This window comes from Salarias fasciatus, chromosome 1, assembly GCF_902148845.1.
Source record: "Salarias fasciatus chromosome 1, fSalaFa1.1, whole genome shotgun sequence".
NCBI lineage: Eukaryota > Metazoa > Chordata > Actinopteri > Blenniiformes > Blenniidae > Salarias > Salarias fasciatus.
In genome coordinates, this window is record NC_043745.1 from 28,992,514 (window position 1) to 29,014,594 (window position 22,081).

Here is a 22,081-nt window from a genome sequence, read left to right on the forward strand (position 1 = left end):
TAGAGCGTGCCAAAGTGAGTAAAAAGTTCAGTGGGGCTGGAAATTACTGTCAGAGAAAGATAAAAGCTCAATATAATAGCTGTTATCCCGGAGCACAAATTAATACTTGTATAATTTTCCTATAATCAAAAAGACTCTCTTGCAAATTAGTGCTCCCCACTGCAGCTGTATTAATTGTTTTTTAGTGCGTCAATAAAAAGCACCTTTATTAGGTAATGAATAACTTGAGTGTTATGCAATTCAAAGAAGATACCAATAATGTGTTTCTTTCTGTGTGTACATGCTGAACTTGTGAGGTGGACTTAAAATTTTATCTTCTATTAGTTACACAAGAGAAAGAGGAAAAAAAAAAGAAGATAATTTGTAATTATTATTATCAACAGCGTTTCCTACCTGATGACCGCCTTGCTGCAGGCCAGCTCATTTGCCAGAAAACCCAGGATTGAGGCCTTCTGGGCAGGCGAGTGAGCCTGGAAGGCCTTGGTCTTCAAACTGAGGGCCAGAGGAGCCAACTCTGTATTGACACAATGCGCTCCCATATACATCTGCAGCACCTCAGAGACGTTATCCCTGTTGATGCCAACGTTGGTCAGGTGGTCCCCAAGCATGGTTTTAGTCTGAAAGAGGAGAAGATGATAACAAGTAAGCTCACTTCTCGAGCGAAATCAAATAACTCAACATCAAAGACTGCTATTTGTCATGTTAGCGTTTTCAACAACAATGTGAAGAAACTTTTACCGTAATGGAAAAAGCCCTCACACTGTCTATCAAATAAAAGACTACTAATGAGTGTAAATCCCACCTGATGGTTTAAAATCATATGTAAATACAATACTAAGTACAAAAATTCTGAACAAGCTCACCTTTTGCCCAGGTGGCAGACCAGGATCACAAACTGCCAGAGAAAGCAGTTTGACCACGAGGTCCTGAACTTGGCCCATGCTGTCCCCCACATTTAGTAAGCCCTCCTGCAACATTCCCAGGGTGGGAACATCCACATTCAGATCCAGACCCAAAACCTTCCCAAAGCCTCGCAAAAACTGCATCAGCATGAGGCAGTCCGACACAGCACGTCCCGGAAGGATTAGTCCGGGAATGCGAGAAAACTCTGGGAGAGCCTGGAGAGAGGAGAGGGAGCAAATTTAGGACTGAATTTGTTGAAATAAAAGAAACAGGTGAGATTCAGTTTGAATTCCATTAAATTGTTGTTCAAATCACTATAAATAAAGGAGGAGACCTAGTTGTCGAAATGGTGATTTTCATTTTATAATAGCTCCGCTGATTATAAATACTGTAGTACTACTCTTTTGCCACTTGGGGGCAGACATTTCCACATATATAAATGTTGGCTTTCATGAGATCTTAACGGGATGAGTCTCAAGAAAATGTAGTAACAATAATAATAATAATAATAACAACAACAACAATAATAACAATAATAATAATAATAATAATAATAATAATAATAATAATAATAATAATAATAATAAATGACCTTATGATCAGACAGACACATATCTTCATTTGGCTTCTTCAGTTCCCTTGCTATCTCCAGCTCCAGTCTCCGTTGCTCCAGTTTACGCTCTTTATTCAGGCGCTTTTCATCTCTTTTCTCCTGCCGCAAGCGTTCACGCTCCTAGAAAGTCCAGAATTCAAGGGAGCATTAGTGAGGCAAAGTGTGCGTATGTGCACGCTTGTGTGCATGTGTGCATTTGTGTTTGTGTGAAAACAGACAAGAAGGTTTACTTGACTTTGCTGAGCAGTGTTGAATTCAGTCTAATGCTGCTGTGCATTCAAAGAAAATGTGCTTGAGGGCCAAAATCTTTTGACTCGGTAAGTGTGTAGAGAGAAAAAAAAAAAAAAATGAATGGAGGGAAATAGGAGAAGGGAAGCGGGAATCCATGGAGGGAATAATGACTTCGGCTCTTTTTATGGAGTGGACTGCATTGCGTGCATGTGTGTGTTTCCGCATTTATTTGCGTGCATGTGGACTACCTCTGCTTTCTTGCGCGCCTCGACAGCCTTCATCAGCATTACATGTTGTCTCCTCCTCTCCCTCTCCTAGAGTGGCAAAAAACAGAAGCACATTAACAAGCACACAATGCACACGCGGTGCTCAAGGTCGACTAAGAATGTTATGCATTAATGTAATGTCGTGATGCACTTTATTGAATAGAGGCACCGTACTTTAACGAACACAAAACAATGCTTCACATGTATACACTTTCACATGTATGGTGGAAGCATAAGTGAAGAGTACAGTAGTACAATGACAACCAAAAAGCAACACATAGATGCGATACAAAAGTAGATGTGATGACAGGCTCAAAAAAAGAGAAGCAGCTGAAATCAGTGACGGCCTCTAAATTAAAGCTGACACAACAAAAAGCAACAAAAAAAACCGCTAATCGCCAGAAGTCATCTGTCATGCCATACTGGCGTTTAAACAGAAATAATAAATTCTATTACAAAGAATCAATGCTAATATTTATTTGACACGTCGTCTCGGTAATGTTTGGTGAGGGGGTGACATAAAGGAATGGATCGTAAAGAGTAGCTACAAACTGAGCAGTTCCACTTCAGTGGTTCTGGCAGCTTAAGTATTAGCACAGTATGTGACTGCTGAGGATGAGACATCTATGTTGTTCTTTGGTGCATGATACACAGTCTACTGCGAAAGGGCACAGGAATCACTGCTGACTGACTATCATTTTATTTGATCTCTTTAGGTTTCCCGCACCACCGTATCAGGCTGTCATTCCCTCTGTGATCCACCAGAAAGACACAATTGCCACTATTAGGGCTTGCCAAGGACATTTCCAGCACATTGGGACTAAAATGGGCTGTTTGTGAGGATTGTTTTGTCATTGTGATAAACAAAACAAGCTACATGCCAAGCACTCTGCTACAATATTTCTTTGTGCTTATTGGTTTGATTTATCCACAGATGGAAAAACTAAAAAAAAAAAGGACCAGTTCAAAAATAACATGGAGCCCGTGGCATTCAGGCTTATCCAATTCAGGTTTTCGTGATAATAAATGGCAATCAATCAAAGGAAACTAAACGGCAGGTGAAAACCTTAAATACCGGGATTATTTCAAAGCATCTCGGTTTTCACCTGTTCAGTGCATAGGGTCCGCTTTGAAACAGATAGGCAGACCTTTAGATTCAGCTGCGACTGTGTATGAGTGAGAAGGGCTACAAGCAGGAGAGCCAGGCCAAAATAAAATGCTACACAGAACCATATTTGTCCCCATGGTGGAACTGGTTTGTTTTCTTATCCTACAGTCTAACTGCTCTAATTTAAAGCAAAGCCTGTGCTGAATCTTCACCAAACTGTGAGAGGAATCTGTTTGCGTCTCCACCATAAAGACAAAATGACTCTCGGTAGCTGTTTTCATTCTTTGTGCAGAGTACAGGAACAGTGAATGACAGAGAGGCTGGGATGGGGCAGGTTAAAGTCCAGCACTCTGTGGACTGCAGAATAGATGCACGGACGAACAGACACAAGCTCAATGTCTGGACCGAAATCGTCAAGCACTCATGGGTAACACAGGCTACTCCAATACAACAGTTAGACAATGTATGTGATGGATGGAAACTCCTCGAGCGCACTTTCAGACAGTGAGTGTGGATTGGCTAGCAGTCTTTGCAATGCATTCTGAGTAGAAGGGTAGGATGGGGGAGGGGGACAGAAGCTGCCTGGCCACCGTGACAGGGTCAGTTGTCCCTCAGGACGAGCAGATGGAGGCAGCATACTGACTCTTTTTCTCTTTTGTTGGTTTTGCTGGAAAGCCATGCAGAAGAATGTAGTATGACAGCAGCCAGTGCTACACTTAATGCATTGCTATGACAACCATAACACAACCAGTTACACGATGCAGGTGTTAGATGTACAAAAATAAACATACCCATACCATATCTAGTCTATGCCTCTCCAACTCCTGGCAGAGAGAGTTGGCAAAATATTATGGAACAGAAGTAATATCCAATACCAATAAGCATGGGGTTTAATTAAGAGAAATACGGAAGACTTTCATTAAACAGATGTTTGGTAATTAACCATGTTCCAATATACTCACACATGCTGTATTTAAATTCACATTGATGAACACACACTCTCTCTCTCGCGCACACACACATGCACACTTTTAAGTTCTTATACTAGGGGTGTTTGAGGTTTTATTCAGCTGTGAGTATTAAATTCAATAGGGCTGAGCAAGTTGTAGTCAATGCCTACCTGGTGTTTCAGAATCTCCGCCTGCTGTCTCCTCAACTCCTTTTCCTTGGAGGCAAGAATGAGAAGATGAGAGAGAAATCAATATGGTTCCATAGAGCCAATATCATGAAAATCACAGCGGACTGATGGAACTTCAGCACTTTTCTAAGGTCTGTCTTGATTTCATTACCATCTACCTCTTAAGCAGAAAGAAACACCCCCCCATCATAGCATATGTATGAAAAAATGCATTGATTATGCTTTATTTATCAGCATCTCATACCCCCATATGTATGATCAAAATAATCATATTCCATTTTGAAGGGTTACATTAGAACATACCTTTATGCGTTTTTCAGCTTCCAATATTTTGGCATTGGCGGCTTCTTCCTTCTTCTTACGTTTGGCCTATGAATAAAGATTAAGGTCAAGAATCACAGAGACAGACATATATCAATCAGTTTTGGCTGAGGGCTTTGGTGCACTTTAACTGATTGTTTGCAGTTTTCTGGTTTGAGAAAAGATTTCATGCTCCTGAATGCCAGTCAAATTTGTAAAACACAGCGAATGAATAATGTATCTCTTTAACACGTAATTGTGAAAATGTTGAAGCCTCCTGTTAAGAGTGGCTTGCCAACCGTGTCAACTCAAAATTGATTTAGTCCTGCTAAAACACTTTGAAGCTCCTACAGTATAATTGTGTGAGCGTGTGTGTGTGTGTGTGCGTACGCATCTTTGCACATGTGTTTGTGTGTGGAAAACAGCACCTTTTTTTTTTTCCTCGACCCACTTATGCTAAACTGTTACTGTTGTCTGATGAAAAAAAGACTTTTCTGTCCAATTTAAATACGGTCTGAAGAGGCAGCAACAGCCATTTTAATATTCAACAGCCGTCAACCAAGACCAATTTAGCATTAGTTCCATGTGGAATTATGCCTAAGAAGACGCAACTCCCTCCAATGCATGCTGCTGTTCAGTAATGAGCTTTAGGAAGATTAAAACACTATAGACTGAGGGGCTGTAGCTATCCAGGAATGTTCTGCTTAATCAGAGGTGCTGTTGGATCAGATTCTGTACCTCCAAAATTTGCTGCGCTCTGAGTTCCTTCTCCATCCGAATTTGCTGAATGCGCTTGATCTTTTCCTGTAAAGAAAAAAAGGAAGGAGTGGAGGGAAAAAAAAAAAACATAATCTCTTTATATTTTAGACGTTACAAAACATCCCTAGATAAAATCACTTTCCAACCACTCTACTCCATTAGGACAAGGTAAAAAGACACAACAACTTTTAGTACGACAAGAAATACAAAGTGTGGCTGAGTAGCATCACAAAATAACCACATACTGCTGCAGTGCTCACACTGATAGCATGTGTCAAGAAAGTATATATAAGGATATATAAATAAATACAATAAAATACAATAAAAATATTTTGAAATACATTTATATATGTTAAATATAACTAAATACTCACTTGCTGTTTGAGAATTTTGATCTGCTCTTTCTGCTTCCTTCGCTCCTCCGCTGCCATGATAGCTGCAAGAGTCAAGTCAGAATTACATTAGTGTCAAGGAAAAGTCGCCGAAGACGCAGGGCTATCAACTGTATTCATGTTTGGAGGAAAATCGCTTTATTTATTTTCTAACTATTTATGAGACGACTCACTGATATCAGAAATCAATTTACAAGGCAGGCAAAACATTTTGAGAACATCAAATTAACAACGGCTAATAAAAGGGAAAGTAACAGGAAACATGATGTGACACACACACAGGCAAACTCATTAAAATGGCATGTTGATGATAAATCAATATATTAAATTATAAATCAATAGCATATAAATTATATTTAGCTGTGTTTTATTCTAACATCATAAACATAAGGGTAGTGAAATAATTGAATCAAAAAGAAATAGTGGCAGCAGGTTTTCACCCTTTTTACACCTGGAGGATTTTATTCACCGAAAACATCCTACTTAGTTAGGAAAGTCCAGAATGATTTTTTCCCTAAAATCTTTTAAAAGTCTGAGCAGTAAAAAAAAAAAAAAAAAAAGAACTAACAATAAATAAAATGAATAGATCATATCTTAATTCATCATAAATTAATTAAATCAAAACAACCAACACATGCCCACGCATGGCCACACTAATTGGGAGAGCCACCAATATCATTATAAATTTAAATTAGAGAAGCTTTACAGTCAGTGGGTGTGTGTGTGAGAGTGTAACTTCGCACTGTACTGCAGCTTGTTTTACTGGCGAGGTTCGGAGGGCTGGAAATTAGTTTTCTCCTATTTGACTTTCACATGAAAAGCTTTCAGAGCTAACCACTTTTGTGATCTGGTGTCCTGCTTATTACTTATGAACTGAACTGAGGATGTTAAATGTCTCAGCCGCATAGCCTTATAAATGAATGCACGTCCAGCCTTTTCAGAGGTTATTACTCACAGTGGTCAACATGATGGCAAACTAATAGCTTTCCAGTGATGCACGGGAGATTTCAGTATTTAAATATGAACACAGTGTAAAGTGTTTTTAAAGAGGTGAACTAAAAAAATGCTACCCTGCTAAATTCACCTCTATTTATAATTCTGTTTCATGAAATATTAGTATGAACACAAAGTCCCAATCCATGTTATTCAGTCTTCTGAATTGTTTCAAACAACTTTTGCCTTCAACAGGGAAAACTAAGCATTTATAAAATGCAGCATGTAACCTCAAGGATTCCAGTTTTCATGGGGGGGGGGGGGGGGGGTATTTACAATAAAGTTGTCATTACAGTGCTACTATTTCAGATTTATGTACAAAATAAATTAAAGGGAGCTCTGCACTGATCCTTGAGGGGGACATTTATCTATCCGCCGGGGACTTGAAAAACTGCGTGGAGCGCGTCAAAGATACATGGTTTGAACCGACACGGAAAGCAAAACGCTGCGGTCATCACAATGGGCAAACCCTTTGGACAAAATGGGTTCACAATGCAATCCACAACAACAGATGCAGCAGGTCTAAATCCAGACTGTTGTGGTTGATGGACAATATTATCCACAGCCGCGGAGCTGTGAGCTGACTAATGATTCTAGGATTTTGGAGAGACGGGGACAGCTTGGGTACACAGTAGGTCGATAGTTGTTTGGGTCAAAGGTGTGGTGCTGGGATTTATACAGACAAAACAGATTAGATAAAGGCAGTTAATCACTGAATTTAAAGCACATATGACATATTCCATACTGAAAATTCAAAGTGTGGCTGTAATTTCAGTAAACTTGAAACAAAAACAGTTTCATCCACTTGAAGCCGATATCTTAAACTTTGAATATATATACATATATATATACATATATATATATACATATATATATACATATATATATATATATATATATATATATATATATATATATATATATATATATATATATATATATATATATATATATATATGTATGTATATATATATAGCATGTCAGGTTGCAGGTTTGAATTTAAGCACAGGCTAAGCAAGTGCATTAGGACTTTGATCAAAGTTTTTATTTTCATGTTTATGTACAAGGATTAAAAAAAAGAGTACAGTACAATAAAGATTAGAGCAGAAAGAAGATTAAAGCCTATGCTTTAAAGAGATGAAAATAAATATGAATCTATATTCAAACAAATGCTGTATGTGCAGCATCAGAGTCCCAGTACCAGAGAGGCCCTGCTGGTGTTTGTCCTTACAACGCTGATTTAGATCAAAGTAGTTTGAAGTGACCAACTGAGTTTTGCATTATCCTCTACCAGCCTGTTTATGGCCCTGCACTCTCTTACCTTGCTGTTTGCGAGCCTCTTTGGCTGCACGGGCCAGTGCTTGCTTTTCCAGTTTTCTCATCAGTTTCATCTGGGCGGCCTGTCGAGCTATTTCTACACAGCGGGGAAAAGGACGACACCGTCAGGGACAAACCGCAGTGGACCGTTCACATGACACCAGCCAAATGCAAGGGTTACTGGTTTTAACCATGCAAAATGATGCTGGCAATCTGAAATATTAATTTGTTTCTTAAACGCTAATCACCTAAACCTTGGGGTTTAAAAATGCTCATTTACAATAAGCAGCAAACACATTAATACAATTCCTCAAACAAAACACTTCACGTATTGAAAGCGTCTATTTTATGACACATAATGTTAAGTTGACTAACAAACAGCATAACAGCGAGCAACACTGGCTGGTTCAAAGGCTAAAAATCTGAACAACCTATATTCTTTAGCTCATGCTACCCGAATAATGGCTCCCTGATTAATGGCACACACACTTAGGATAAACATATTTCAGGGCTCATTTCCTCTTCTAACCTTGAGCTTCCAGCTTGCGCAGAAGTTTGACCTCACTGGGACTGGGGCCCTCGGGCACCAGTGGATCGCCCACATTCGGGGGTCGCCCCTTTCTCCGTCGGTTGCCTTTGGCAGTGTCGCCCGCTAACTGGCGATCAGAATTCGGGGGACGACCCCTACGACCTTCCATTGCCAAAATACGAGGAATGACCTCCTCTTCCTTTAAGAGGCTCCATTGTAAACCCTAGAGAGAGAGAAAAAGCAGATATGGAGAGATTGGAAGGGACAGGCTGAGATGTAATAATGAATGACTTGCTGGTGTGCGTCATTTAATTTTAGTCAGGGAATCATTTAATTATTAGCTAGCAAGGCTCAATCTGGACCAATACAACAGTGATTGATAAACAACACACATTTTTATCTGATTTGCACATTATTGTATTTCCTGAGATCTAAAGTAAAACACTGACTGAACAGTTGAATACAAAAGGAATTACTCATTTCCTATTTTTGACCATCTATTTTAAGCTGAATGCAATCTGTTTCTTTTCCCCCTCAGCACTGTAGTTCTCTTTTTACTGAGAATTTTCTTTATTCTGACTCCAGTAAAACACACACACACACACACACACACACACACACACACACACACACACACACACACACACACACACACACAGACACAGACACACACACACACACACCTCATTTCTAGTTAATCTCTTTGCATCACAGACACATAACATGGCATTTATCACTGGTCACCTGTGGAAGTAATGTCAGCTTATTATTACATTTCTCCATGCACAGTGAGAGGTCTATGAACTAGGACTACTGAAGGTTTTGGTTGATTCCTATCCATGCCCTGACAGTGACTGCTGCATGAAGCTTTGCCTGCCGCTAGATGAAAAGATGAACAGGGATCAGGGAGAAAGAGAGAGATGAAAGGCAGTCACCTGGGGTCCTTCTCTGGCTTCATAGAAGTCACCAACCCTTATCTTTGCACTGAAGCTAAAATTATCACGCGTGATGCCACTTATTCCATTTCTGGATAGATACTACAGAAGAGAAAATAATAATGGCGTTGGTTTAGGCAGAAAAAAAATTGCGAAATTAGCGACAATGAAAAGCAACTGGGAGGCACTAGATTGGAGAGAGTCTACAGTTATAGTGCATCTGTGCAGTGCTACTAATCATTATAAAAGCCAGGGGACAAAAAAAGAGCAAAAGCTCTCAGGAGAGAAAAACGGTTCTGACCTTGGGGTGCACAATTCAGGCCCTTTCTTATTTATCTCTGGCATTGCTAGGCTTTTACTGCCTGACTGACAAGCAGTGATCGTGTGTTACTGTGTTAGAGGTTTTGTTTGCACTCCTACCCTCAAAGGCAGTTTTTGACAATCTGTGTGATTGAACTTTGAAGAAGCAAACAAGGAAAATTATGCCCTGTGATATACGGTACAAATTGGGCCAAAGTTGTGCATCCCAACATGAAGCATTAATCATGTTTGGGAGGGGAAAAGGAGAGGTGGGGAAAAAGAAAAGTGGCACAAGAAGTGAATCTAAGAATATCATCTCTCACTATTAGGGTCATAGAAAGCAGGGAGGTGGGGTTGGAGTGCAGCTGTAGCAGAAGCATAGAAATATATATATATAAATACATATCAAGTCCTGATACACAAGTATTGCTTTGAGCAACGTGGATGAGCAGTTCAGTGAATATTAACTAAAGGCAGACTTTTAAAATAAATCATTAAAGATTGTGCTTGTAATGATTCTCACCGTAAAGCACGGTACAAACTAAACTGCTCATCTGTTGACTCAAAGATATTCTGTGTCAGGGACAAAGAGTTGAAAAGTACAGCTGTGAGGTTGTGGTACCTTCATCACATCCGGGTATTGCCTCAGTTTCTTGCCACAGGGGGCATAGTAGGCCACTTCGCCCTGCGGCCGTCCAGCCACTGATTTGATTCTGGTTTCTCTCCGCCATCTGTTTTTTTTTTTGTTTTTTTTTTTTGAACAAGCAAACACACAAATACACAGGTGTTCACAAAAATACAGTGAAATGTACAGTTGTGCTTGTGAACGAGATCATGAAAACAACAAAAACATCAACATAATATGAAGTGAATCCCTTTTTATTATTATTATTATTTTTTTATTGTACCCACCCCAACTCCAGAGGTATCATCAACTCTTTCTCATCCATCACCCTCTTCCTCTTTCCTAAGCCTGTGAAAAGACAGTTCAATTATCAATTTAACAGTAAACGTGCATTAAAAGGAGTCACAACAAAGCTGCGGAACTTAACTCACCAGTGATCAATCATACATGCAGGTAAAGATTGTGTAAGTTAAACACTAGATGGAACATATGCCACAACAAATATAGAAGAACCAAAAGTATAATAGCTCGGAAAATTACTCGCAGTTTCAGAAAGACTGGAAATGTCTGTTTAAAACATTCCTGATGGGCGAGACATGAGTCTTGTTTTTTGATCTGAGTAATCTGTCCGCATTGAAAGAGGCGGAAATCAGCCTCGCTGCTCTGCCAAACAAGTTGTCAGGGCACTTAGGCATGCCCCTACAGGACCTCAGAGCTCTGATTCAGCTATGACAACCAACGGCCTTCTTCCTGCCTCAGTAACAGTCACAATCCCTCTTCATGATCACCTGATGTGAAGATACTCCTCCTTTGCTTCCAGGATATAGAATGTCACGGCGTTACTGTGTTACAGTGTATAAATCAACGATACTAAAACCACCTGCACACTTTACTTTCACACTTTCAGCATTCAGAAATTTAAAGACAGTACCCAGAGGAGAGGCCAGGCTGTAGGACGAAGAGCCTGGAGAGCTATGATAGGCCAAGGCACTGGAGCTGGTGGCAATGGAGGGAGACTTGACGACCTGCAGATTGAGAGGGGAGCAGCTGGTGGCGGTGTGATTGGTTGAGGTGTTCAGTAGTTCTGCGCCTTTGGTTAGCCTACGGGGAGTCATCTCCTTCTTAGAAGATCCAGACGGCAGCAGCTTTAACTCCTTCACTTTCTTGCCAGATATGTCACTGTCTGAGTTGCTGTCAGACTCTGAAACGGCAGAGCAAGACAAAAAGTGGAGAAGGAGTTAAAAACTTCAAGGCATCAATCCGCGAAGAAAGAACGCCATTCACAAGTACTTGCAGGTGATATTCTTTTTGGGATTTCAATAGGAATCCTGAAATGACTGAAATGATAACAATAATTTCAATTTTAATTTTCAATAGGTTCTCAGAACAGCGAAAATTTGAGGTTTGTCTTTATCATGAAGTAGGATTAAATTACTTAAGCTCAGGCCTCACAACATTGTGAAAGTCATAATTCAAAGTTGTGACTGAATTATTTATTCCCTGAATTATCCATGAATTAATTAGGCACAACCATTAATTACCAGTTCGGTTTTTAAAAAGTGAATGTTACATTCATTAATGCACGCAGAAGGTACAAACCTGACAGGCTCTCATCGGAATCCTCTTCATCCTCCTCCTCCTCCTCCTCGAGGTCGTCATCCTCATCGTCATCATCATCTCCTGAGTCGTCAGATTCCTTGTTAGCGGGGAGACCAGCTGTGGGGTTACACGTCCCAGGGATTCCCACCCCGGGGACTCCAACTCCAGGGATACTGACTCCAGGAATCCCAATCCCAGACTCTCCTCCTCGAAACAAATCTACTAGAGACTGTACCAGATGGTTCTGAGAAAAGCCCTTCCAGGCAGCTAAAGGGTCCGCTTGTCCCTGTCCCTGTCCCTGTCCCTGTCCCTGTCCCTGTCCCTGTCCCTGTCCCGGGGTCTGTCCCTTTGCCTTGGGAGTCTTGTTCTTTCTGGATCCATGACCTGTGGCATGGGGTGAGGTAGTGGGGGGCTGTGAAGGAGGCCCAGCATGGGCGGCTGCTGGGGTCCGACTCGCCCCTGTGCTCAGATTGACAGGCATCGACCCAAGGTCCGAGTCGCGCTGAGGAGACTTGCCTTGAGAGGCCGAGTCTTTGCGAGGTTTGGTGATGAGGGCCAAAGGTGCGTCCTGAGTGGTGCTTTGGATGACTCCATTTGGGTGATGGGGTTCAGGGAGCCCCAGCAGGGCACTCGAGAGGAAGAGGTTGGAGTGATTGTTCTGGGGCGGAGGAGGAGGAACGGGTGGCAATGGGGATGAAGACAGAGATGTCCTCTTGGGAGATTTGTTTGGCCCCTGCTGCTGCTTCTTCAGCTCAGCTGGGAACGTCTGCCCTTGGGACATGAGAGTCTGGGAATACAGGAGGAGGAGAGAACAAGTAGAGAAAGGCAGCCAGGGGGAGGGACAGAGAGGGAAATGCAGAATGGGAGGAACAAAGAGAGGTTAGGAAAAAAATTGGAAAAGAAACGGGACAAAGTGGAGTTGCTCTAGCTGTCAGTTTGCATCACTGTTGATTGTTTGAGCAGGTGACAAAACTACAATGCTGAACACTGGTACAGTTAACTGTGTCTAAGCCTCTTTCGGGGAAACAAAAAGAACATAAATGCAATAACCGAAAGGCATTGTTCTCAACCAAGTTCACAAAAGAGACAATGTGTATCTTTCTAAAAATGTAATTACTTGTCTGCACATTTGAAAAGCTCCATCATTATCATCATGCAGCTGGGAACGTTTGGCTTTTTATTTTTTTTCAAACACTGATGATAAGTTTGGTTCACTCTGTGTTTAAGCAAAGGTAGGTTAGACTTTAATGTTGCACTTTCAACTGGATGTGATATGAAGTGAAACAAATCAATTTCACAGACCATGAAATACAGTAACAGTGCTGAAACCACAGGGGGAATTTAGCTCGTTGTAAACTTCTCAGTAGTGGTGAAACAAAAATGGGAAATGATTTTCACAGAATAGGCGGATCTCAATTGGTTTAGCTTATTGATCATTCATATTTCATCTGGAGAAATGGAATTTGTGAAGTCAAAGGCAAATAAAAATGTCAATTTTACAGCATTTCATTTAAATTAACCAAAATCATAAATAATACAGTAGAATTTCTGCACGGTCTACGTCTGCCTCAGAATATTAAAGTGACAAAAAACATTAACTGTTTCATCAACAAGCTATTTGCAACAGCAGTTGAGCAAATGCAACCGTTGTTAATAATTAAAAACACAGAGAAAATCATGTATGCATATGGATCATAATGTTTAACGAGCTGTAAGAGTTGGGCTTTCTGCTGAGACACTGCTATTGGCGCATAAATTCCAGGTGTAACGGAGAGAAATCCTGAACAAAGCCTAACGCTGTTAATCAATTAAACCAACATAGTGTGATCGGTAAAAGAACCGAACTTATTTCAGCACTTAATTGTGAAGACACTATATTACTTTGTGCAAATCACTACAAGGATTACTCAGAGGATATCAGTGACAAATGGTCCCAGAGTGCATGTTTTCAGTACTCCTAGTGGTCATTACAACTTAGTAATTAACCATTTGTACACGCGCACTCGTTAATTACAGCAGAATTCACTTATTTGTGCATGTGCGCCTCTTCTGAGTTTAACATAGCGATTACAGACTTTCACATCACATGCATAAATGGAAACATTTTGAGGTATTAACTATTAATATATCTAAATGTCTTGGATGTCTTTGTGGCTTCCAGTATCCACTCCCAACACACTGCCGGCTCACTCAAATGAGTAGTCTCGGAGATCACTTACACAAAACAACTTTCCAATGTTCTTTTGCAGCTGGAAGATTTTGCTCAAGGCCATGTTAATTTTAAAGAGGCCATTTGGAACATGATTGTCTCTGATATAAAATCCCAGACTGGCATGTATGAGGTACTGCAACAGTCAATGTTATGATTTCATTTTTAATTGAGTCTGTAGCTTCATTGGAGTAACTTCTGTAGCTGTTTGGATCGAGTCAGAAAACGGCACGATAAATGACCACCAGAAAAAAACAGGTATGGATTGTTTCACATTAATTACTGTCAAAAAAAAAAAAGTCCAAGCTCTAACAGCAACCACTACAACTCATGAATAACTTAATCTCTGTCATCACTTTCAGGGTTGAGGGCTGCAGTAGAAATCCCAGCTGACTGTAGAGAGGCAGGAAACGCCCTGAACAGGTCACAGTCCACCACAGTGGAAAAACAGTCTCGCCCACTCGCTTTCACATCTATGGGCAATTGAGAATCACCAATTAACTTCAAATGTGTGTTTTTGGGCTATGGGATGAAACTGGAGCATCGGGAGACACCCCCAGGCAAGTTCAAGCATGCACACATGCAAACTCCAAACAGTAAGGCTCCCAGCCTCAAACCCAGGACCCTTCCACTGTGAGAGGAGAGCGTTGAAACACCACTCCACTGTGTAGCCCCACTAACCATTGTTATTGTCAAACTATGCTTGTCAGCACACACACAGCAGCTTAATAATTAGTAATGACACAGTTCAGGGTTCAACTTAAAACAAAAAAAGATTATAACCTGGCTGTGCTTTATCTTAAACTCAAATTCTTGGACTGGAAACAGGAAAGTCAAGGCATTGAACCATGATTGATGTAAATTGATCACCCTGACATTGACCGACTCCTTTAACTTCAGATAATTACAGTCACCAGCTGCTTTGATCCTTTTACTGTTTACTCCTTTTCAGATAATTCTAACACAACCTCCAACAATAAACTAACCATCTAAAAGTGATGTTGCTGTCGGACACAATAAAAAAATTGACATTATTCAGCTGCTGTGATCAGGCTGGCTTACCTGTTTGAGCCTGAACTCATTGATCTGCGCAAGTGAAGCTTCCAGCAGTTTCCTCTTGTTGGATTTGGCGGAGCCAGGAACAGTGAGCTTTGGTGGCTTCAGCGAGGACTTCTGGGAACTTGTTACAGATGAGGTCAAACCGAAGGGTTTTGGGGAGGTAGACACTGGGAGAGTGGAGCGGGGAGGAGAGGGGACTGAGAGAGGCTTCGGGGAGGAGCAGAGGGAGAGGGGCAGGTGCTGAGGGGAGGAGGAGGGCAGCAGTTTGGGAGGTTTGGGAGAGGCAGTGCTGGAGAGCGCCTTTGGAGATGTGGTGAGAGCTATGGGGGAGGAAGACGGGGACGACTCTCTGCGGGGCTGTGAGAGGAGCGCCAGGGGCTTTGAGTTTGCCGCCAGGCCAGTAGACTGGATCACACTGAAGTGCTGCTGTTGCCCCTCCGCTCGGGATCTGGAGCTGTGCAGGGCCAGTGGGGATGTTTGGGACAAGGCGGGAGGGGAGACGGAGCAGGGCAGGGGCACGAGGGTTGGGGGGTTGGAAGAGACTTTCTGGGTGTCTTTTTTGTTTTCTGCTTCAGTCTTTGCAGTTCCAGTGGTTGATATCAAAACCTGGGTTAGAAATCAAATAATAAAAATATTATAACAAAGAACACCACTATGGAATAATCATTTATCTCAATTCAGTGCACATTTTGGGCAATAGTTTAATGAATGAAGCTAGTTTCTTTTAATTGCCAGCTTTTCGTCTTTACCTTTGCTTTCTTCTTTGTGCGCTTCTCAGAGTCTGAAAACTCGCTCTGTTTGTCCTCTTCTTCGTCGTCCTCATCATCGTCGTCGTCATCTTCATCATCCTCTGGTAAGTCCTCCAGATCACTGCTGAGGGAGCCGTCGCTCGAACTGTCTGAAGATGTGCCTGATTCGCTGTTGCTCGCCAAAGCAGCTTCTGCCTGCTTCTTTCGTGCCTTCTGCATCGAGGGAAGAAACGGTGAGAATCAGCTCCACTGTATAATGCATGACGTGTGCATTCTGCATGTTCGTTTCACTTTGAGGGACATGCGATTTCAGTACTGACCTTCTCTTTAGGCTTCTGAATCGTCTTTTCTAACAAATCTGCTGGATTGTTCTGCGGGCTGCTACGGTGGCTGTTGGAGGGGTCTGAGTTTTTGGCTGGCTTGGCTGATGCCTGAACAGGAGTTGGACTCACAGAAACGCTCCCTGATTGTGTGGTGGGAGGACAGACCCCACTGCCGTTCACTGCGCCATTCACCCCTAGAAACAGAAAAACAGATCTGCTGTATTACTAATCAGCTTCATCTTTTCTACAAGAGACGATAATGGAATATCTGGAACTAACTGCAGAATGGAATAAGGCTAATAAAAATATTGATTTATACATGTATCTCATCAAACATGCTGGCTGTGCAAGACAGAAGCCTAACATGAGTGGTTTACATAATAGAAGATAAATTAAAAGATACTGTGAAATTAAAAGAGTGCAAGAAACAGAGATTAGGAGAGGGATCGTGGGGAAGCGTGAGAGAGAGAGGTTAACAGAATCACTAAGTGAGGACTGAAAGTCATTAAATCTGTCTAGGAAAGAAGAAATCCCATCATACGACAAAGTGGATTTAGACTGTGGAAGAAGAAGACGCACAGACGGAGACTGAGGAAGGAAACCCAGCAGAGCCTGTGTCTTCAGGACAATTCTGTACCTTTAGGTGGGGTATGGCTGTTCTTGCTCGGCATCCTGATCTGAACAGGACTGGCGCTGTGGTTGGGCTGAATGTGCGGAGTGAAGAATGGTGGGAAGCCTATGAAAGAGGGGAGAAAGGCAGCAGCTCCTCGTCCATGGGCTTCAGCAGCTCTCCACCATTCTGTTCGGAGAGGGCAGGAGACGGTTACAGGTGCATTTACATTTAGCGAACTGCTGTCGAGAATTAAAATGTCACCATTCCTACCAGAGAGGGCTCCCAGCTGGGGGTGGGCAGCCAAAGCAGCTGACATGCCAAGGGAGCCCAGGCCTCCAAACTCGGGCCTGCCCGCTCCGGCAGTGTAGAGGGCTCCGAAGGCTGGGTGGTTGACCAGAGGGAAGGCACTTGACAATGTGGAGCCAATGAAGGGCTGCTCTCCCGCTGCTCCAAACAGACGGCCTACGATAGATCATGGTCACGATCAATTAGTTTCAAATGCAATCCACAACAAATAACTCCGTGTGATAAGTCAACAACTGATAACAAAACAACAGGTGTACAATTGTAACTGTTATCAAGTTTGGACTGATTCATTGGAACAAAGTAATTTTTAATATTGATTGCATTTTCATTTTATGTTTTCTTAAAAAAAACAATACACAACAAACATTTGAAATAAGTTGCTGATTTATGACATTCAGCATTTGAGTTTTGTACAGTTTTCTGCTTCTATACAATAGAATTACATGTCTTTATTTGTTGCTGCAGTATTCCGGTTTAGTGAATAACCAGTCTTACATTGCAAGATTTCACATCTTCTTTTTTCCAGAGTTCTGCTCTGACATTAGTGTACATTTGGTGTGACAGTTTGATATATCTCAGTACAACTCATTGCCCGATATTTAGTTGTTTATTAGGTTATGACTAAGAACACTGTTCTCAAATTACCTTTCTGAGAAATTGATGTGAGAACCGACAAGGTGTAAAAACTACATTTAAGCTGCTTTTGAAGGTGTTGCCTCTTATCCGAATTGGCTGTAAAAGAATTAAATGCAGAATGACTGCCTTCTATTTGTGTAAGTATTAACTTCAGATTTGGCTTCCACCTCGCGCAGACTGCACCTAATTTCACATGGCAGCCGTACTGTTTCTGAGCATGACAGAAAAACTATTTCTTCAGCTTACTGCTTATGTATATAGGATAAAACATTCACATTTAAATTACAGAGCTTTGTGTCATAATCCAATTCTAGCTCAGAACTATTTATGTATTGATATTTTTTTTTTTGTTTGAAATGAGTGTCAGAGTATGTTGGGCAGTAACAAAGGCTGGATGTTCGTGATGAGAAAAAGAAGAGCGTGTATAAGGTGTAAAAACCTAACCTCCTTCTATCCTTTTGGCATTCAATTTCAGCACAGAAGAATACTTCATCAACATCATCATCGTCTAGCGTTTTCCTGAGCACAATCATTTCTGGCAGCGGTGACTGCCACGTATTACCTCCTCCCAGAGTCAGATGCAATTTGGTGTGAGCATATTTCATGCAAATTCAATTTCTATTCCAGAAAAGGAGAGCAAGCCTGCTTGATGCCTCTGCATAAGCTAGGTAATACACATGCAAAAAAAAAAGAAAAAAAAAAGTGATGACTGAAGAAAAGGGAAGTGTTGTGCTCGGTGCAGATGAAAATGTCAAACTACTATACACATGCACACACCATGGAAATGTAAAGCAGAGTGACAGGAGAGTGCAGTGTTTTTTGAGCTAATGCAGTCCCAGGTTTAATAGCAGGACCGGTTACATATGCTCCGCGCTAAAACACTGAAGGCAACTAAAGTGAACATGAGTTTACTGATGCATCTCACAGACTTTTTAAAGTGAGAATCAAACTGGCTGTGGCCTCACCAGCATGCTGGCAGCGTGACATATGAGAGTATAGCCTTTTGTGTTGGCGTCAAGGCCCCTCTCTCCACAAGACAGCAAAATCTGCCTTTTGAATGTCATTAGAATATGCTGAATATGTAGAGCCTGCCTTGCCAGCGTCAGCTAGCGGATAGGAAGATAAACGACTGCAATGCAACCCCCCGAAAGGCCAGTCACAGCATTCACTTACGCCTAAGGTGCCCACTTCTCCCCCACACACCCTCCTTCCTTTCGAAGCAACACAAAGTGACATCTGCAAATGCCTTTTCAATATTAATGCAGGCTTCCAGAAGGCGAATAATTAAATCTAAAAATTTGAAGCAAGAAAAAAGCAGGGGAAAGACATACCTAGGATTACCTACTCGCTCTTCCTCACTCTGTGTCTCTTTCTCTCTCTCGCTCCCTCGCCCTCTTTCTCATTCTGTTTCAATCCTTCCTCCACTCTGACAAACTGCACCGCCTGCTTTTTTCATGTTTGGATGCTGCCGAAGGGGGATTAATTTGTTGTTTGTTGCAGTCAATCAAATTTCCACAGACAGATTTAAGTTAATTGCATCCGTGAGTTGATCCCAGAAGGAGAGAGTGCTACAAGCGCCGATCAGCTTTTATTCTCCAAGTGATATCCTCATCAATGACACATGCACAGACGCATGCACGCACCCACATGCACGCACATATATGCACGCATGGATGCACGTACACACACACATAGAGAACACAGTCTGTGCTCATTTTTACATTCTTCAGATTTTTTTCTTTTTAAGTGTTATTGGCACATTGGAAAAGGACCTTGAATCAATGCCTGCAGTTTGTGATGATACTATATCGCTGCAATATGTAATTACTGATGTTACCTGCTTACACATTACACTTGACATATTCTTTTTGTTCCGCAAGAGAATGTTTTTCTCCTTTTAATTATGATACCCAGAGCTAGACAACCAAAGGAGACGACTTTACTGTACTTTATATATGTAAATACTATCTCCTGCATGTTGGGGTTTCAGTTCACGTGCTGAATAAAGCAGCGTGTGAAATGAAAAACTACTGCCTTACTTGATTCCCACAAAGCACAGCAAAAGTTCAGAGTTTTAACGGTCTGCCTCTCAGCATATCATTTGACGCTCAGCCCAAAATCGCTTATCTAGAAAATCTGAGCACACGTAATGGCACTGAGGGATAAGAGGGATGTATAATGCATAAGAAGGAGATGCTCCTAATGGCTTCTTCTTTGGGGCAACACTGAGGATATGGAGCACAAAACAAGGGGCTTTATTTTGCTCTCTCCTTCCTCTTCTCGTAACACAGAGAAAACACAACAATCATGGAGAAAGCTGGATACCCTATTTCCTACTTAGTGCAATATATGTGTGTGTGTGTGTGTGTGTGTGTGTGTGTGTGTGTGTGGGGGGGGGGGGGGGGGGGGGGGGGGGGGGGGGGCAAGGCCTACAAGAAAACAGCTAAACATCAAAAGATGAGAAGAAAATACGATTCAGTCCCACACACAATATTTCAACCAGCATGCGCACACACACTCACATGGAACATACACACTGCTCTTTGCCTAATGGCTTTGACCAATACATAGAAAGGAAGCTGGATGCTGGACAGGGCTGACTAGACACTGAGTGGCTAACAAATGTTAAATCATGCAGGCAGAGGCTCGCTCTCACTCTTTCTCTATTGCTTTTTCAAAAAAGACACACACTTTCTCACACACGCGTGCGCACACACACACACACACACACACACACACACACACAGTGCCGTGCTGAGCCTGACTCTGAGGCAGCTGGAGCCAGAGAGCTGAAGGTTGTCAGGAGACATGGCGAAGCATGTGTGTGTTTCTCACACAAAAGAGCCCCCTAATTGTTTGGGATTCATTAATGCAGCAGCTTTTCAATTGCAACCCAAGCTGTCAGGAAAAAAAAAAAAAAATCCTTGTAGCAGGGAGAGAGGTGTATTCACACCGGCTGCAAAATAACTGTATAATTAATACTGGGGGAAACTCATTTTTCATGGTAAAGAAACGAGGAGGATTCTGAATGCTATCAAGACATGAAAGTGACCACATTTGGCATCTTTTTATGGTTACATGAAAACTGTTTGCATTGTGTGTGGGTATTTTCTTTTCTTGACTGACATGAGGTGAGAAAAAAAAAAAAAAAGTGTTTCTTACCAGAGGTGCTGAGGGTGGATCCCAGTGCCGAGGGGCTCGGGGCCAGGCTGCTCTTAGAGTGGGGTGCAGGCGATGATGAAGATGAGGAAGAGGAGGAGGAGGAGGAAGAGGAGGAGGAGGAGGAAGAGGCCGCAGGGGAGGAGGTGCGAGCAGCAGACAGGGTGGGCGCAGGGGAGGCCAGCCGCTCTCCAGACTCCATATCTGTCAAACACAATCCAATCAGCAGGGTTACAATAGCAAAGCACACCCTCCCATACACTCACAAACACACAAATGCCTACTGTCACACCTACACAACATGTTCAGGCACACACACACACGCACACACGCGCACACGCACACACGCACACTCACACACACACACACACACCTCCTGACACTTTTCCTTTCACAACTCACTTCCCCTGAACAATATTTCTATTTAGCCATGCTCAGTGGCTCCCAGCCTCTATTGATTCAATATGGGGTAGGAAGGAGGATGACATGTTTAAGGACTCCGATAACGGACAACAAAGCAGGTTTTACATTTTGATGCAGGAAAATACCAGTGCGGAGAGTGTGTGTTCCTTAACAGGACAGCCACTTTTCCAGAGAACTCACTCGGCTGAGGTTGAAGTGGGACGTTTAGACTGACAGAGGTTAGTGAAAAGATTCAGACAGAAAATGGACAAATAACAGATTCGCCACTTTTCTTTGTCAGTCTCTGTCCTTCAGGGAAACAGGAGGACGCATGAGCAAACTTACACATACGTGTTTCACAGCCGAGATCTCTTTACGCGCCCTTGATGAATGAAGAATGTCATTTAAATTTAAGAGCTCTTTTCGGCCTTTCAAGACAACATTGCTCCCCGAGTCCTTTCACTAAGAATTAAGAACTGAATGGAGAGGCTTTTAGATGATAGGTGCATTAAACAACTCTGTAGCTTTCCATTATCAGTCTCACGGAGTCACCATGCTGGCCATTATCAACCAACCAACAACATAAACCCCAACATGAAACATTTGGCCATTTTGCA

General features: G+C 41.9%; 1 protein-coding gene across 12 annotated transcripts in view; it reads right to left on the reverse strand.

The window, feature by feature from the left end:
* baz2ba (bromodomain adjacent to zinc finger domain, 2Ba) overlaps positions 1-22,081 on the reverse strand; it is a 67,888-nt gene that overhangs the window by 10,407 nt on the left and 35,400 nt on the right. For 2 of the 12 annotated variants that reach the window (XM_030091208.1, XM_030091132.1), the window contains exons 3-24: positions 21,066-21,266; positions 17,232-17,423; positions 16,986-17,147; positions 16,346-16,542; positions 16,026-16,238; positions 15,280-15,882; positions 12,009-12,795; positions 11,341-11,610; positions 10,697-10,757; positions 10,407-10,515; positions 9,485-9,586; positions 8,550-8,772; positions 8,025-8,117; positions 5,693-5,754; positions 5,298-5,363; positions 4,563-4,628; positions 4,242-4,286; positions 3,919-3,945; positions 1,996-2,061; positions 1,496-1,636; positions 864-1,118; positions 394-617 (exon numbers count right to left, since the gene is read on the reverse strand). In XM_030091208.1, coding sequence (XP_029947068.1) covers positions 394-617; positions 864-1,118; positions 1,496-1,636; positions 1,996-2,061; positions 3,919-3,945; positions 4,242-4,286; positions 4,563-4,628; positions 5,298-5,363; positions 5,693-5,754; positions 8,025-8,117; positions 8,550-8,772; positions 9,485-9,586; positions 10,407-10,515; positions 10,697-10,757; positions 11,341-11,610; positions 12,009-12,795; positions 15,280-15,882; positions 16,026-16,238; positions 16,346-16,542; positions 16,986-17,147; positions 17,232-17,423; positions 21,066-21,264 — 4,163 coding nt within the window. In that variant the 5' untranslated portion in view covers positions 21,265-21,266. Of the gene's footprint in view, positions 1-393; positions 618-863; positions 1,119-1,495; positions 1,637-1,995; positions 2,062-3,912; positions 3,946-4,241; positions 4,287-4,562; positions 4,629-5,297; positions 5,364-5,692; positions 5,755-8,024; positions 8,118-8,549; positions 8,773-9,484; positions 9,587-10,406; positions 10,516-10,696; positions 10,758-11,340; positions 11,611-12,008; positions 12,796-15,279; positions 15,883-16,025; positions 16,239-16,345; positions 16,543-16,985; positions 17,148-17,231; positions 17,424-21,065; positions 21,267-22,081 lie in introns of those variants that run through there. The other 10 variants (XM_030091154.1, XM_030091118.1, XM_030091190.1 and 7 more) reach the window with 6 other exon arrangements.